General features: G+C 43.1%; 1 protein-coding gene across 3 annotated transcripts in view; it reads right to left on the bottom strand.

The window, feature by feature from the left end:
- LOC118217706 (transcription elongation regulator 1-like protein) overlaps positions 1-18,381 on the bottom strand; it is a 75,460-nt gene that overhangs the window by 35,786 nt on the left and 21,293 nt on the right. For all 3 annotated transcript variants that reach the window (XM_035399682.1, XM_035399683.1, XM_035399684.1), the window contains exons 3-5: positions 16,352-16,498; positions 11,835-12,018; positions 8,256-8,432 (exon numbers count right to left, since the gene is read on the bottom strand). In XM_035399682.1, coding sequence (XP_035255573.1) covers positions 8,256-8,432; positions 11,835-12,018; positions 16,352-16,498 — 508 coding nt within the window. The remainder of the gene's footprint in view (positions 1-8,255; positions 8,433-11,834; positions 12,019-16,351; positions 16,499-18,381) is intronic.

The raw sequence follows: 18,381 nt of genomic DNA, 5'->3' as shown, positions 1-18,381 counted from the left end.
AACTGCACTGCTTCCAGGGACCTCGACTTAAGGCCCAGGAAAAACAAAGCCTGTTCGAAAACTTTCCAGAACAATGTAGAAAAAGGTACTCAAATTGCACTCATTTTACTGAAGAATCTTCTGTCAGACAGTTTAAAGGGTGCAGGTGAGAAATGTATTTATTTCTCCCGATATGTTCTTCACAATTTAAGTGGGTATTTTGTTTTTAAAATAGTACACAAGCATCCTCAGAGCAAAATGAAGTCTGATCCAAGTAGATATTTTACTTGAGAACCCATAAGCCAAGCAATAAGGCCGCTCACATTTTGACCTTAACATTGGAGCCTGTTCTTTGCTGACAGCGGAATGGAACAATAGTGCATACTTTTCTCACCCTGGTCTGACCAGGTGTAGCACATTCGCTGCATTTACTACATTTTCTGACAGTAAGCACCGTGCCGAAGTTGGCCGCTGACCTCTTTTACTCTTCAGCTTTGTGCATATTATTGTTGTGCCATGCAAATGAGACTGAGGTGAGTTTTAGTTAGCGCCCTCTCCCACTTAGTCTTTAAAATTATTATTCGACGCCGGTGTCTAATTTAAGAGGCCACTGGGGGTTATAAGAGCACAAAGTAGCTCTCATGCAAGACCAACGCCAAAATTGCACTGCGATCTACAAGTACATTTATATGCTAAACACGTGCCGTGCTAATCAACAGTACCTGTGCTGATGTCAGGTGCATTTACTTCAAACCGTTAACCATTATTTACATCAAAAAATTACAGATTTGGGGAATTAGAGAACAGAATTATTAATGCAGAGTTTATGTTCTGTATTTCCAATAAAAATCCTTGAGATATAAGCTGAAATACAAGAATGGCTTTTCGCTCATTTATATTTAAACACCTATATCTAACACTCATGCCATAAACACGAATGTCATGTTCAGGCATATGTGAATAATGGTTATAGCAGCACAGATAGGCTACTCACCAGAGGAAGAACTGGTTCCAGACCATAGGGTCTTCGTGTGTGCTCACTGCTACTGTATTTGTCATAAACGAACACCTCCATTGTCATTTTTCGAATATGCAGTGCATTTCTGCATAACGGGGTCATGTTTTTGATTTGAAGTTGATTTGCAGTTGTGTTTTTTTTTTCTAGTTTCACGCTTTTATATTTGTTTCTTTTTTTACATTTGTATTTGTGTTTTGTTATTTGTTAATATGTTTTTTTCCGATTTGGCCGCCATAGCTCACCGATAAGTTCTCTTTGAGAAATTCACATCACCGTGCTACTTGTGCCACATTCATTTATACATTATGCTGGTATATTCACATGTGATTTTTCTTTATTTACCTTTTCGCCTGTGACTGAATCCAGGGCTTCGCCTGGTCAAATACTCAGCTGTACCAAGGGCTACGAACAGCAGCTAAACGTAAGAACGGTAAAAAGCTTGTGGATGACTTTTACTCGTGCGGTCCCTGCGTGTGCGTGCTTGCTGTATTCTTACGAGCTATTTGTTTAAAGATATTCTCCAAAAATTCCACCTGACCTTTGAGAGGAAGTGTTTGACTGCGCGGAGACCAATTAGTCTCATATAGCCGGCATAGCCGCCACTGTTGGAGCCCGCGGAGGAGCAGATTGTGTAAAGTCCCACAACTAATTAACAGCAGGGGCTCCTGGGAGGGCGGGAAACGCTCGGGACGGAAGTCAAGAAGTGATTAATGATAATCAGACGAAGCTCGGGAGTCAAAGGGGGGTTTCTCTTCTCTCCCGGAGATAAGACATTAATTGAACATTGCCTTTTTTGCTACGGACCAGTGCAATCTCGCGAACTTTAAAAGCGGAAAGACCGAAAAAAGTAGCTTCAAACTGCTCATCGCGTAGCATTTTTTATTTATATTTTTTGTATGTTATGCTCAATTAGGAAGCTCGCTGTGAGTTTGCAGACTGTGCTACAATGCATTTAATCTGGCATCGCCTTGGTGCCCCACAGACATAATTATCTATAGCAGAGAGTGGATAGATTCATTTACATCTTACCGTAGACCTTCAGAGTAGATACAATACTTCAGAGTATAGGTCTGACTCCTCAACCGAGCGTGCATTAAACCGTTAGCATACGTAGCGGGCCTTATAAAGTTTCTCAGGTCTTGTCATATCCTCATTTCACAGTGCAAACAGTCAAGCATTAATCAGCAGAAACTCACTTTCCGTGATTAAAAACCGTGAACTATTATCAGAATGATCTAAATTGGAAAAGCAGCATGACCACCATTGCTACAGAGTATAATATGGCGAAAGTCAACAGGCATTAAAGTTCAATGTGACCTTGCGGATTGTCATGATCCACAATCACAGAGAGATATTCAACCAGTTCAAGTGAAACTCAAGGTCTCTGCTTACAGGGCTGTGCACAGACTTTTTTTTATTTTGGGGGTGGGGGGGGGGATATGCTGAATTGTGATAGTCTACTGAGGGGGGAGGTGGGTGTTGATGAATTCGTTCTGTGGTAACAGCAAACAATTTCCCTTCATTTACCAAACTGTTTACACACTTCAACTGATTCTGCTTTGGTGGCATTTAAGATTTGACTGTTTCAGAGGACCAAGATCTATGCAATGCATAGATCTAAGACCTAATTATCATTTCTCATCTAGAACTTAATTAACACAGCAGAGCGACAGCCACAGTAATTGCGATTGAGACTTTGCTACAGGTGAGCGATTGGATAAACCTCAGAAACTACTCTTCCGAGATCTATCCAATCGCTCACTTTGTAGAAAGTCTCAAACTGTGTCTGTTCTTTTTGGTGAAGGCAGCCGTATCACTTAGTCATGTTATTTGCATAAACTGTAATATTATTATTATTATACTTTATAAATAATAACAACAATAAGAATAATAATTTATTCATAATAATTCTAATACTAATAATAATACTAATACTACTAATAATAATACTAATAATAATAATAATAATAATAATAATAATAACACTGATGCTATTTAAATTAAAGATGACAATAAGAAAGCAAACATGTTTCACTTAAATGTGGTCAAAAGTGACCATTCCATCAACAGTCAGACTATTTCTGATGCAAAAACCTCTATTTATCTTGTGATATCAATCCAGTTAAAACAGTAAAAGTCAGTAAAAGACTATAGTGGCCAGGGAATGTGCAGATAATATAATGCAGCCGTAAGATGAGATATCTGTCTGTGTGGCATCACTCCTACGGCATGTATGGCCTGGTGTGAGTGGGAGAATCCACTCATGATCATGACGCTGTGCTAAAATAAATCACTCTGTGGCTCTGCGCCTTTGGGCACATGACTCCACTCTTAAGTGTGTGTGTGTGTGTGTGTATGTGTGTGTGTGTGAGTGTGTGTGTGTGTGTGTGTGAGTGTGTGTTTTGGGAGAAGGGAAGAGGAGATGCTGAAATCAGCAGGAATATGTTGACTTACTCTGGTGTGAACCAGTCAGCGGGAACACACCTGTTCTAGCATTTCGCTGACGCACTTGCAAATTGAGGAACTGCAGTTCCCTGTGCACCCAGACACAGAATCCTGATGCAGTATGTGGGAGCAGCACTGCTGCGTGTGGCACTGTGGGTGCTAAAACGAGCTAAACACAGCAACGTGCCGACCTACTCGTTTCCTCATTTCTGGCTTGGTATGGCAGATGGGGAAACTGGGGCAGCGGGGGGTCGTAGGGCAGGTGGGGGGTCATCATGGGCCAGCAGCAAGGGGGGGGGGGGCATTTAGCAAGGGGCTCCACTGGCTCAGCGGCATGCTGGGAGAAAAGCCAGATTGAGCGCCCAGGACCCCACGCATAACCTATGTAACTGCTGTCCTCTGTGATGGGCTACAGACTCACCAGTTCAACCAAACCAGAGGTAGAGGAAGCTTAAGTCTACTCAGGATTCAAGAGACCTACAGTATCAAACCAGGTACACGTTTAGTGTAGAGCATTAAGGACAGTACGTGTGGTGCCAGGCCAATGTATATACAGTATATTATACACTGAGTAGGTTTTGTGATGCCAAGTGAAAGTATGATTAATACTTTTACATTTTTCCAATATGTTAAATTTAGCTAATAAAAAGAGGTTGCGTAATCAAATTTACAGAAACATGTCAGGTTCGTTCCATGCGGCGGTTGTATTAATTATTTGTTCACTTAGAAAATCAACAAAACATGCAATTTGACCAGGGCGTATATCTCTCGCTGTAGTAACTGCTGAGCGCCCTCTTGTTGTGCTGTTGTGTTGGCATTTAGCTGACATACAGACGCAAAATGAATTTCTATGCAAATGAACAATGCCATTGACTTTTGCCTTTCAGTGACCGGTATTTACATCAGTAAAAAATTTAAAATCAATGACATGAAGAAGGGCGGCAATGCACTCCACGGGCGGAACAACGGCGAGAAACGCACTCGATAACAAAACGTGCGCAATTCAACGACTGATCACTTTTGACACTTTAATTGGCTTTACATTTCCTCTCGAAAGGTCAGCGCTGCCTTGCACTCCGAAGGCGCGGAGACGGAATCAGAATGCAAACATCATCTGCATACCGGAGCGGCGGTTCGCTTTAATGCACGTCCTCGCGAAACCCTCGCTGGTCATTTATCTCTGATCTCCGTCCACGAATAAATTAGAACTTCAGACGCATTAACCGAAGTCTGCGGACCGAAGGAGGAACGGGAACCTCTAAAAAAAACGACGCTCGGAGGGCCGAATTAAATGGCCGCCGCATCGGAGTGGTCCTCGGCGCGCCCGCGCCCGCGCCCGCCTTTCAAACCGGCCGAAGGGGAACCGCTCCGCGCCAAGAGGCGGTTTCGGAGAGAAAAAGTCCTCTGAGCGAAACAAAATGGAGGACGCCACCACTTTCCCAGGTCGATTTTCATAAACGCAACCCCCCCAATGGCACCCCTTCCATACAAATGCATTCACTTTGGCCAGAAAAACACCAGCTTCACTTGTGGTGTGAAAGCTTGCGTTTTGGCATGCAGAAACGCACCCCTGATATTTGTGTAAATTTGAGGATTTGCGCACTGCTGTCCGTCCTTGACCGCCTGAATGTGGCTGATGAGGCTGATCCTTCTGACCCTCATACTGTCCAACAGGACTGTCTAGCCCAGGGGTGTCAAACTGAAGTTCTGGTGGACCGCACCGACTGAAGGTTTTGTTCTTTTTTTTGGTATTACTACAAACAGCAGCTGTGGACATGGAAACAAGGTCTGTGGAGAAGCTGAATTGTTTGTTTAAGTGATGACAGACCAAAAACCAGCAGACGCCACAGCCCTCCAGAATAGGAGTCTGACACCCCCAATCAATACACCCCCGAGCCAGTCAGGGAGACTCACACGCTCGACCCAGCCTATCAGGAAAACTGACACACTCAACCCAGCCTATCAGGAAGACTGACACACTCAACCCAGCCTATCAGGAAGACTGACACACCCGACCAGCCTATCAGGAAGACTGACACACTCAACCCAGCCTATCAGGAAGACTGACACACTCAACCCAGCCTATCAGGAAGACTGACACACTCAACCCAGCCTATCAGGAAGACTGACACACTGAACCCAGCCTATCAGGAAGACTGACACACTGAACCCAGCCTATCAGGAAGACTGACACACTCAACCCAGCCTATCAGGAAGACTGACACACTCAACCCAGCCTATCAGGAAGACTGACACACCCGACCAGCCTATCAGGAAGACTGACACACCCGACCCAGCCTATCAGGAAGACTGACACACCCGACCCAGTCTATCAAGAAGACTGACACACCCAACCCAGCCTATCAGGAAGACTGACACACCCAACCCAGCCTATCAGGAAGACTGACACACTCAACCCAGCCTATCAGGAAGACCGACACACTCAACCCAGCCTATCAGGAAGACTGACACACTCAACCCAGCCTATCAGGAAGACTGCCACACCCGACCAGCCTATCAGGAAGACTGACACACCCGACCCAGCCTATCAGGAAGACTGACACACCCGATCCAGTCTATCAGAGAGACTGACACACCCGATCCAGTCTATCAGGAAGACTGACACACCCAATCCGGAAAGCTGAATCCTGCACCCGGGGATAAATATTTGAAATTCAAGCAGGAGTCTGTTCATCAATACACATGAAAAATGCATATGAATCCTTACTGAAGATAAGTTTTGCACACAATCCACTTTCTGACTTCCATCATTACATGTTCTTCAACTTCGCTTTCAGGAAAATAAATGCTATATTTTTTCTCAAAGAAAGAATGAAAGAAAGAAATAAAGCAAGAAATAATATATGCATCAGGTACATCTGTGTTTGCACACTGTATGATTCAGATACCAGGGAGAACTCAGCTGGTTAACCATTCTTATTTGCATAACAAGATACCCTCCACACTCGCAATCAATACATTACACTCAAATATAGTATTTCCTATGTGAATGCAGTGGCAATGCATCTGTATTAAGAAGCACTGTCAACAAGCGAAGGAAACTACAGCATCCGCTTCTTTTAGAATGAATTCCAGGCCTCTGCAGACACGAGAATCCCCCAGCAGTTCGGTTAGCGGTACGCCTTCACATTTTTCAAGAAAATTAACTTTTTGTGACATTAGAATCCTAAGTGAATTTTTTTTGTCAAAAATGAGTTATATACAAATAAATGAGGCATTTATCATTCTTTATGTGTGTGTGGTGTTAAAAAGTGTAAGACGTTTAAAATCTGGTTGTAATTCCAGTTTTTAGGAATAAAACCTAAATTAGTGATAAAACCAGTGAACTGACAAGACTTGTAAAACTCAAAAGCTCCGAACTGCGGAAATGGCAAATAGATCCGTGTGATCCTCGGGTCTCATTTCTTTTAGACACCGGTAATATAAAACATCCTTCCAGGTAAATCCCAGTTTTACCTATAAATCCAGAAGTGGTATTTAAAAGTAGGTATAAAAATCAAACATGCCATTTTGTAATATGTGTAATATGCAATTTAGGTAAATAAATATTTATTTATGTACAAAGGAGAATGTGCAGACTCAAAGATTAACACCAGGAAATGTTTGATTATTGCAACACCCTGCATACAGCTATGCCAGTTATATAGCCAAATGTATAGCGGAACTCCGCATGCGGAATGCTTAGTGGGTTCATGCTATATGTAGGGGTATGAGCATCCTGCAGACAAATTAAATGGAAGGCGTTGAGCTACTGTATGCTAATTCAATTGCATGCCGTTCAGTATAAACAAAACATTGACTTTGATTCACAATTCAAGCTCACAGCAAATAAATGAGTTACCCGTCTCAGCATAAATGCCATCGCTCAGACTAAACAAAACTATAATTGTGAAATAATGAAAACACGGGCCTGAAATTACAGTGACGAACCCCGATAGCTTTATTTTCCATCAGGATCGTCTGGAGGAAACTCAGCACCTCCACCAAGTTTAAACGGTTCTTATCCCAGTAATGAACAGTCCGCAGACAGAATGGCCCTTCCCGCCTCCCGTAGTCCCCCCGAACGGCCGATCTGAGGCCATCGATCTCGGCAGCCTCATTAAAAGAACCGTCTACAGGCAGCAAGCCGGCTCCGACAGGAACTTTGCCCGAGTCGTTTCGCGGGCGCCTGGATACAAAGACATCGCTCTGGGTCTTTCTGTCCATGACTGCCGGTCCTCGGGCCCAGTTCTACTCCCCGCGCGCTGGGGGGTTTAATATGGCCGTGCTCCAGCGGCCGGCCCCCGCACTTTCCTCTCACCGAGCCCCCGGCCTTTATTTTACAGCCACAGCTGCTGCTGCTAACGCTGCTTTCACAAGACGCGCATTGAAGTTGAGCAGAGTCCCAGAAACCGTCAGCCATGGAAAATCCATGCTCACGCAGTAAAAGTCCTCGCCAGTATTTCGTTCCAATTGTCTGGATTTGCTAATTAGTGCAATTCCTCAGCCAGGAAGTTAAACTAATTAGTGGAATCCGCTGGCTGAGTTCATGGGTGGAAGAAACACATGGCAGGAGTTTCCATTTCTGACCCCTGGACTTTCCACCTATGTAGTAGCAAAAAATGTAAATGAAACCTATTTTTTAAATGTTAATTTAACTTAAGTGATCTCATTGGCTTGTTTGTGCTGCCTCACAACTCACGCACGGACGATTTGCGATTTCTCATTTAAAATTTATGAAGTGATATTCACAGGAAATGGAAATGTTTTTTTATTTATTTATTTATTTTTTTTAAAGAATGCTGCTCCATACCTGAGCCAGGTGGAGGCCAAACGGGCCTCATGATGGGAGCCAGGACGAGGAGGTGGAAAGGCTGGGTGGAGGAGGGCGGAAGTCTGTGGCAAACCTCCGGTTCCATCCCTACCATGGCGACTGTTGTCAGGCCGATCCTCTTGTTGCTTCCCAACTGCTTGATAGAAACTGGACACCCTGCGGGACATAAGTACAATAAGAGTCAGGGCTGTTTTACCGATAATGGAAATGCAACGTATATGAAAACAAAAATGTTGTGGTATTAAATTTGAGGGGGAGTCGTCTCACAGTAGAGTTCTGAATCCAAACTGTCAGTGCTGACTGTAGCCAGCATCCCAGCAAAGTGATGCACAACTGCCAATCAATCGCATCCCCCAAGGAGGAAGGGATTCGGTTAGCCAGAATGACCACATCTAATCATCATCAACTTTCTGAACAATACATCGCCTTTTCAATGACCTGCTAGCCTTACCTTCTTTTAGCCAATCAGCTTGCTTCTCTCACCTCTTCATAGCAAACACCGTCTGCTTCCCAGCACCACATCGATCAGTAACAATGCTAAGACACGTTTAGAATTTTCCTCAATGGAAGGTTTTACTGAAATAACACTTTTTAGTCACAGTTTCTACGTCAACTGAAGGTTACTTTCGAACAATAGCCCAAGGTGTTAATTCAATGAATAGCAAATTATTTAATGGCTCTGCAAAGGAACGTTAATTTATTTATAAGGAGTCACCTAAGGAACCAGGCCAGTTGGAATTATTCCACAGAAATATGTCTGCTGTTTGTGTTTCTGCATATTTGGGCTGAGTCTGCAGAGAAGCAGAGAAACAAAAGTCTGGGTGTGGGGTTTAGCTTCAAAAACCCTTTTCTCTAGAGCTAAGGAGAAAACTGAATCAACAGCTTATGTTAAATATTCATGCAGGTCCTATCAACCGTATCTGGAGTGAGATAAATTAGGTGGTGCACAAGTCTTATGTCTGTAAATTAAATACTGTAACAAAGGAGAATTATTTATTAAATTAAAGTCTCGTCTCCATCCACATCCTGGTTTGCACAGATGTGCAGCTTTGACAGACGGATAAGAAGCCTGTGGTGGGAAGGTATGAATGAGGACAGAGCATACATGGACCTTCATGAAACATCTCAGGACAAAATTCCACAGAAATTATTACAATGCAGTTCCTACCCAAAACAAACTGATTCATTTGGCTTAAGAGTTGGAACCTTTTCCACACGGACGTCATGCATTTTCTGTCTGTCCGTCTGATTACATTGCTGATGCCTATGTGAAATCAGCAATGCAATCAGGTGGTTTTGGGGAAAAGGTTTTTACTCACTTTTAAGATGTACCAAAGAAATGAAGCTTCCTTTATGTGTAATTTAGCTAAATATAAATAAAAAGTTCTCCCATGTTAGTTGTGTGATTTATCCAAGTATTCCCCCTCCCAATTATCTCAGAATTGAAGACGTGCAATCATAGCACAAGAGACAGAAAAGTTAAGAGTTCAGGGAACGAACAGGCCCTTCCCCTATTACTGTGGTCATTTAGTTCCCCCTCAAATTTAATCTCTATGTGCCCAATGAAGTGTATCTTCTACCCACAATGCTTTGCAGTCTATAAACACACACCATGATCCTTCCCCTCAGCTTTCTCTGTTGCTTCCATGATGGTAATAAAAAAGGCTACTTGAGCTAATTTCACACTTTCAGATGGATGATTTATTATTCTCACTGCATGCTGTAATATACTATTTTTTGAGCCAATAGGCTGATGCTCCAACCTCCTGTCTGAAGAGAGAAAAGCAGACCAGTACAGTATGCCCCTAAGAAGAACTTTTTACAGAGGCCAGGAGAACAGACTGGATCACCTTTTCCCATTCCTGGCTGATACTGAATGAAAGCAAAGATGCCATATCTACAGTCGACAGTGGATCATCTTCTGAAAGCTCCTAACAGGGGCTGACCTTAAGGCAATGAGCTTTGCTTGTACTGACTTGGTCACATGGCAATTGCCCGATTGCACATGTTATACTGTATATACTGTAGGTGTTTTATTTTCTCTGAAGCCTTCGGGGCTGAATTTATAAATAATTCATTGAGACTGCATATTACCTTATTTTCTAGTGATTCAATGGCATTTGAGAATGAAAAGGTCTAACTTATTCACAAAAGTACTTACGCATTTATTTACTGTAGTACTTAGGCAGTCGGCGCTAACATGCTCAACGCTAGACACAGTTAGCGTCTTAGCATGCTTCCTACTGTCCATCAGACCAGGCAAAGGAGAACTCAAAATGAAGACAAGGCATGGTGGATAAGATTCAAAGAAAAGATGACAAGAGGCACATTAATGCAATGGCTAGGGGCGCCACGTGAGAAGGGAGTGAGGGCGATTCCAAGGGGGGGGGGGGGGGGGGGTGGGAGGGGAATAGTGTCGTAATTGCACCGGGATGGGTTGGCAGGGGCCCACAGTGAGATCTTTCCCTGGGGCCCAAAATCCCTGGCGGCACCCCTGGCGATGGTTGCATCTCAGGGAGGTATCACTGAGCCAATCACCCGGCGGGGCGGGGGCGGGGGCGGGGGGGAGGGGGTTCCTATCAGAGAACCGGATCTGCTGCTTCTCCCAGACCAGCTGACGTAGCACACGCACTCAAACCACTGAGCTTGCTACTTTTCTGCTTGCCTGTCAGCAGGAACAGCTACTGTCCAAACTACCACTTTCTTGGTCTGATTGTCTGATGGTACATCTCTGTATTGCAGACCTTACAAAAGGCATCATTCCTAAAACATCGCCTGAGCTGTGTATCGACAACCGACTTCCTGCTGAAGTACTGTTCTTCTGCAGCTCCTTCCTGTTTATAATTGAGAAAAACTTTTTAAGTTGTAATATTAATAAATGCCCATTAAACAATATTGTGTTTTTTTTTCTTCGTTTTTTGCAATGTGCATAGAAAGTTGCGTGCACGTCAACAACAAAGGTGTACCGCCATTAGCAGACCAGCAGAGAATGCTGTTAATTAAATCCCTGACACTTTGTAAGTGCTATATGAACTGAAAGTTGCTTTTTCTGGTTTAATTGTAATTTACACTCAAACTGACTAAATGTCGTCTTGGCAACAGAGAATACATTGCATCTCATTCAGCGCTCATTTGATCTCTCCACATGAAATAAATTTAGACGATAAAGCGATTTATTGTGTAATTGCCAACGACAGTACGGCTACATGTGATAATCCGCTGGAACAGAAACCTTAAACCTGAGGGCAATGAACTGTTAAATTTTTCTTAAATTCAGCCTTTTAAGAAGCACAGTGTGAATCTGTAAATTAAGCCCAGATACGTCTTGCCTATCTCACAGGCATCAAATCGATAGCCCTGACGTCGGGGATTAAAGGAAGGCTCGGTGCGGGCGGCGACATTTCTCCGCGGGTTCTGAAGTTAGCTTTCGGAATGGCCGCCAGCACCCTCAGACCGCGGAGAACAAACAGCGGACTCGCCGAAAAGAGACTCCCTTTCTCTTCCGGCTCTGACTGAGGGAGCAGGCTCGTGAGGACGAAACGTGGTTTTAATACTGGCCTGCCACACGCTGAGAGGACAGCGGGGGGGCGCGCACTCTCCTGGAGGCCCGGGCCGGCCCGAATACGTTCACCGCCACTTGATTGGTCATCAGCAGCGGCTTGCCGCCGTGCCCCAGGAACATTCCGGGTTCCTCGGGACAGGGCCAGGCCGGGTCGAGGGTGAGCGCCGCGTTCAGGTAAACCTGCAAGACATCAATGCAGCGTCAGAAGTTCTGAAGAAGGCCGTTCGTTCTTCCTCTGTGGTAGTCCATAGACCATGAATAGAACAACATACGCGTGCGCTCCTTTCTGGAAGGTGCTATCTGTAAGGTTCAAAGATTAGACTAATCATGGCTGTGACTGTACCCAGAAAACCGTTGTCCGCTCGCCACCACGGACACTAAATGGGATCAGGACTTCTAAAAGGCTTGTAGGACCCTGGACTGGACAGGGTGAGATCACCAATTCAATTAAAATTAAATAATATTTCAATGAAACCACCATTTTCGTTGGAAAAAGTGTGCAACTTTCATACCTTACGGTATACTCTCTGCCAGTTTGGAATACCCTATTGCGTACTTTCTGTCAGTTTTGGATACTCTATCGAACACCTTTTGTCAATTTGAAACACTCGACCAGTTTGGGATACCCTACCCGTCTCTCACTGGCAGTTTGGGGTACAGCAAAGACAATCTCACGCCTGTCTAAGATGCACACCTTGTATCAATTGCTACTTTGAACTGTGCAGTCTGGCTTAGCTGCCTAGTCACTGCATTAGCGCAGTGCACTTTATCCACAGTTGGAGCATACCAGTGAGGGAGGGCAGTGTTGTGATTCTGAGCTCGTAGGTTTGATTCCCAGCTGGGGTGCTACGATTGTAGGCTACCCTTCAGCAAGTATGAGTAAATGTCCAGCTATACGACTGGATTGCATGTAATAAGACAACCTGCGTAAGACCCCCTGGATGAGAGCGCTCGCTAAATGGCTAAAAAGTAAAACGTTGGCAGACTCTAGACACCCATTAAACCAGAGGAAGTCCTCCTCCCCAAAGAGATGAGACAAATGCACTGCCTGGGTCTCTCCGTCTCCCAGGGGGATGCTGGGTAATTATACGCTAGCCTGAGCCAGCGCTGCCATGCCGCAGATTTGATGTCACACTGCAGAGCATATCGTGGATGCCTTTTTTAAAATAGGACCCAGCAACCTACAGCGACTGCTAATCTAATTAGACAGAGCAGCATGAGGACGGCTGTGGAGGTATAGTTTCATGTTTAATGCCAGCGTGAGCAAAGCCACATGGAGCACTGGAGACCGGGTTTGACATGTTAGCCTGCATTCAGTGAACATCTGTCCCCAACTTACAAGTTAAGGCAAGCCTTACACTTTTTCTTCACAAACAATTATAATTGAAAAGTAGTATTGCTCTTAATGGTTGGTCAAAGTTAAGGACACATGTTGATTGAATCTACGGGACAAACGACCAAGTGAACATCTCTGTTCTCTCCAGAAAGCTTTATCATGTCCTTATATTTTTTTATCTGTTTTTACCCTGTTTTTCTAGCAGTCTCCTGCAATAGGCTGTCCATAATAGTTTTGGTGCAAATATTCACTTTAACAAACTGTAAAACAGTTTCTTAAGTGTATTATTACTTTTAGAACTAATTTTGACTAAAACATTGAATGTGGCGCTTTTCTAAATGCAGCTCATACATTAGATTTACACACCAAAATGGCTGATAACAAGCACAGTCTGTTTCCAGTTAAAACGTAGGGTACTTTTTTAGATTTGCAGCCCTGAATTAAGTACCCCTTAAAAGCCTACCTCAAAATGGAGGCTCTGATTGGTAGTTCCTCTCTAATTAACTTGTACACCTGTGACAATGCTATAGAGGAAAGTACATAAGACTGCCATCAGACTTGTTAAACTGAAGAAGGGTGTAATTAGAAATGTCTGGATCTTTTAGCCAGATCTTAATTAAAACTGTTGCGTGCAGATGTTTTCTGAATGTAGTAACTGACTGCCTAAGAGATGTGCACCTCACCTGTGCAATGTTAGAGATAAGAGCACAGTCCATTTCTATTTGAAGTGCATGTTACTATATTAGATTTGCTGGCCTGAGTAAAGTACTCCTCAACAGCCTACCTCAAAATGGTGCAGCTGTGGCAATGCTACTGTACAGAATATACTGTAATTAGGCATATAAGACCATCAATTGAAAAACCACTCCACTGAAAAAGGCAATAGTCTGAAATGTTTGAATCTTTTAAATGTTGTATCAGTAGAATGCATTGAGTGTGCTATGCACCTCACCTTTAAACAAAAATGGCTGATTAGAGAGTGCAGTCCATTACTATTTAAAATGTGTATTACTTTATTCAATTTGCTGCCATGTTTTAAGTACTCAATGACTTTCCTGAAAATAGACTCTGATTGGTAGTAACCTTCTAATTAGATTGTATACCTGTGGTGATTAATATTGCATTAATCAGTGACATGGTCATGGTAATATTCAGAAATGTTTGAATCTTAAATCCTTATCTTAATTAAAGGAAAATGAATATAGTTAGTGAATTTCTTAGATCTACTCACCTCTGTTTTTAATCCAAAGGGCTGAAATAAAACTGATCTATATTTATAAGGACCACATTTTCTGAAATCCTGTAAAATTCAATTCTGTACATCACCTCGACTAAAAGTGTTTGCTAAATGACTACATTGTAATTTGGAAACGGCGCCCTGTTGTATGAGTGTTTCTTTCCCACAACAGTTCCCAGGAACACGCTAATCAAGGTGCGTGCCAGTAGTTCCGCCCCCTCGGGGACCCAGAATGCCTTGTAGTGACACTATAGCAGTTGATTGAAAATCCAATTTTCTAAAATTCATTAAAAATTCATTCTGCAGACAACTACAAGTGCACATGTGCCCCTTGTCAGAATGTGCAGCCTTACAATTTGCATAAGTGGATTCTCACTCGTGAAACTTGGTGCACATCATCTACAGTCAACAGACTTGTTAAATTTAGATGTTATGAGGCTGCTGGATGTCTCAGCCTGTTAAAGCACTGTTCTAGCGCACGGGTGATACATTTTTGGGACTAGCGTTGCCAAGGGAGACAGCGGGTGTGTTCCAACTGCTCATTTTCTTACCTACTTCCTTGCTTCTTTCCCCACCTCCTTTCCTAGTATGAAAGGCCAAAAAATAAGTGTAACTGACATCTGGAATCACACGTCAACGTACGTGCATTCCAATTGCTTCTTTTGTTTGTCCTTTGTCTCCGAGGTCCTTCGCTGACCTTGAAATCGATCAAGGTGCGTCATCTTTAAGGGAATTCCAACCCGTTCAATGCTCCTTCAAGGAGCAGGGATCTAGGAGCTAGGAGGCTCCCGAAGAATTGAGTGAGAAAACATGAGTGTATCCTTTGCGGAGGTATATGCCACAACGCATGAAGTATTCAGTACGCGATCGACCTGTGGATCCACCTCTCCCCGTCTGCCATGCCTGTAATTGACGTGGCTTCAACCTGACGCTCGGAAGAGGAAAGACATTAATTTGCCTATTACACATTTCCTCGATTCTGCTGTCCGCACCTCCCTTCTAGGAGCTAGGAGCAAGGAAACAAGATAAGCGAGAAGATAAAATAAGCAAATGGAATGAGTTCGTGTTGGCAGTCATGATTCCATGTGCCAATTTCACGCATATTTTTGACCTGTTTGGCCTTCCATACTAAGAAAGGACGCAAGGAATTATAAAAATAAGCAGTTGGAACACACCCAGGGATTCAGTCAGCAGGGATGGAGCGGAAAGTCCTCACCAGTGACCCCTACTGGTTAACTGCACATGATATTCAAATTCTGAAATCTCATGCAACACTTTGCCAATTCAAGTCAAATGTAGTGCATTGCTTACAGTCGGTCATACTTTTGCTGAAACTGAATGGCATCGTGAAAAATTGCAATATTTGTTTCCTCTTGATGTCTGATTAACTAGGACACCATGGCACTACAAAAGAGGAAGTATATTTGAAGTCTCCTCCTTTACCAGGAGGCCAGGATTTCTCTCTTAGCGCGTACCAGCGGAAGTAATGATTATTGGGATTCTCAGCACAAATAATGACGTCATAAACCTGAAACCTGGAAGGACTGTGTGCTGTAATGTTTGAAGGAGAAGCTGCCTAAAAATCCTAAAACTTTGATGGAGGTTTGCCATATGGAAAGTGGGAAACTATCATTCACACTACATATTATAGAAAGCTATTTTGAGAATATGAGGAATAATTTCAAAATTTCTAGGATGATTTGTGATGATTTTACATTCTAACCTTGATGCTGCAATGTAACTAATTCTGCAGCGCATCTCCAACAAGGGTGTACATCTTTGTGCACCACAATTCAGAGACTTGGCGCCTGCGCAATCGTGTGTTCCCAGTGTCCACTGCACTAGAGGCCGATCAGGAAGTGATATGATTGACCGCTCATCTCACTCATTGAAAATAGCGGCGTCTGGTCTTCCATTTACATACAGTCACTGTCCTTTACCTGGTAGGCTGGGATCCTCTTCTCGACCCAACGCTTCCCAACAGCAGGGGGCAGCACTGAGCCATAAGCACGCGGGAACACAGGGACCAAATCCAGGCCTGCTGCTGATTGGATGCTTCTGTCAGGGGCTTGAGCGTGCAACTCCCACTGAAAAATCAAGGAATGACACCAATGAGAAGTGATTAAGAAGCACAGATGTGTGCATTAACAGCTAACCAATAGGCATAGTGAACAGTGGGGAAGTGACTGAAGTCAACTAATATTGGATGATAGCCAGTTAATAGTTAAGTATGCACATAAATAAAATGGGTTAGTGATGTTTAGTAGGAATACAGTTACTTTAAACTGTCCTGGATGTTTCTAAACAAGATTGTGGATCAATGAATAAGACCCTCGGTGGAAGCAAAATCAATGCTTCAGCTCTACCTCATGCAAAGTCACTCAATCACAAGCAGCACATTGCATCCGAGAGCTAACCACTAAGTGTCCTGGTTCCAGTCCCAAATTTTCACTTAAACCCTCCTTTAGCTGAGTTAGATTTGGCTAGCCTATGCACAAATACAAATCAAGTGTAATACGAGTAATGAACTTATACTAATCAATCTAATCTTATGCTGCTACACATTGCTAAAGCAACCACACAGTTGGAATGTTTGGGACAAATGGCTTCACAGCAGACCTGGGTCAAATACCTAATTGGATTCAAATGATTTTTCTGTGCTTTACTGATCTTGTCTGGTGTAATGGAACCAATGAAATACTCTCAAAAAGTACAAACCCCACCTTCTGATCATATTAGCAGGCTCAATTACCCCAGGCAAGATGAATAGAGCACAGAAAAGTATTTGAATCCAAAACAAATAGGTATTTGACCCAGGTCTGCTTCACAGAACTGTATGATTAGTCAGGTGCGTTAAATTACTTCCTTTGTGCAGGTATAAGAGAGCTTTCAGTATCTGGTCTTGATTATCAGTTTTTGATTGCCCTTGAAGTCTGCTATTGGCATTTGTCAACAAAAGGACTAAAGTTGTGCCAATGAAAGTCAAGGAGAAATACAAAGAAAAATAGAACTAATAAATTACCAAAAGTTTGGAACATCATTAATAATCACGAAGGACCTTCTAAGCCAAAGAAGACCTCTACAGTTGATGATCGAATAATTCTCACCATAATGAATAAAAAACCCCAAACACCTGTCTGACAGATCAGAAACTCTCTTATTCTGCTTTAACCCCTTGGCACGAGCCCCCTAGTGGCCAGGACACCAGAGTCCTGAGAGTAGTTGCAGGAGCACTGAATGTCAACTCAAACATTCAGCGCTCCTACAGTTAAACTATGAGGGGAAACAGGAAACGTTGTGTTCAAGCTTTATTAGTACATGACACACGACAACTATGGCACATATAGAGTTTCTAAGTGCCACCATTGTTGCATACAGTAAGTCATCCATTTAATAAGCACCACCTCCCTGCATTGTCATGTGCAACTACACCACCCTCTGAAGATAAATTTTAATGCTACGGCTTACAATGACATTCTAGACAATTTTGTGCTTCCAACTTTATGGCAACAGTTTGGAGAAGGCACTTTCCTGTTTCAACATGACAATTCATCTGGGCACACAGCGAGTTCCACACAGAAATGGTTTTATCGAGATTGGTGTGGAAGAACTTGATTGGCCTGCACAGAGCCCTGACCTCAACCCTATCCAACACCTTTTGGATCAATTAGAAAGTCAACTGTAAGCCAATCAGTGCCCAGCCTCACTAATGCTCTTCTGGCTAATTGGAAGCAAATCCCAACATCTAATATTACATTACATTACATTACAGGCATTTGGCAGACGCTCTTATCCAGAGCGACGTACAACAAAGGGTATAATATAAAGCCTTCCCAGATTAGTGTAGTTTGTTATAGCAGCAAAGGGTGGAATATATATGTGTGTGTGTGTGTGTGTGTGTATGTATGTATGAGTCCGTTGTATATATCGGAGTTCACTGTATAAATATCTATATATGTATAGCACACAT

Source organism: Anguilla anguilla, chromosome 18 (assembly GCF_013347855.1).
Source record: "Anguilla anguilla isolate fAngAng1 chromosome 18, fAngAng1.pri, whole genome shotgun sequence".
In the NCBI taxonomy this organism is placed as follows: Eukaryota; Metazoa; Chordata; class Actinopteri; order Anguilliformes; family Anguillidae; genus Anguilla; species Anguilla anguilla.
The sequence above is the reverse complement of the archived record's forward strand: the minus strand, read 5'-3'. Positions and strand labels throughout refer to the sequence as shown.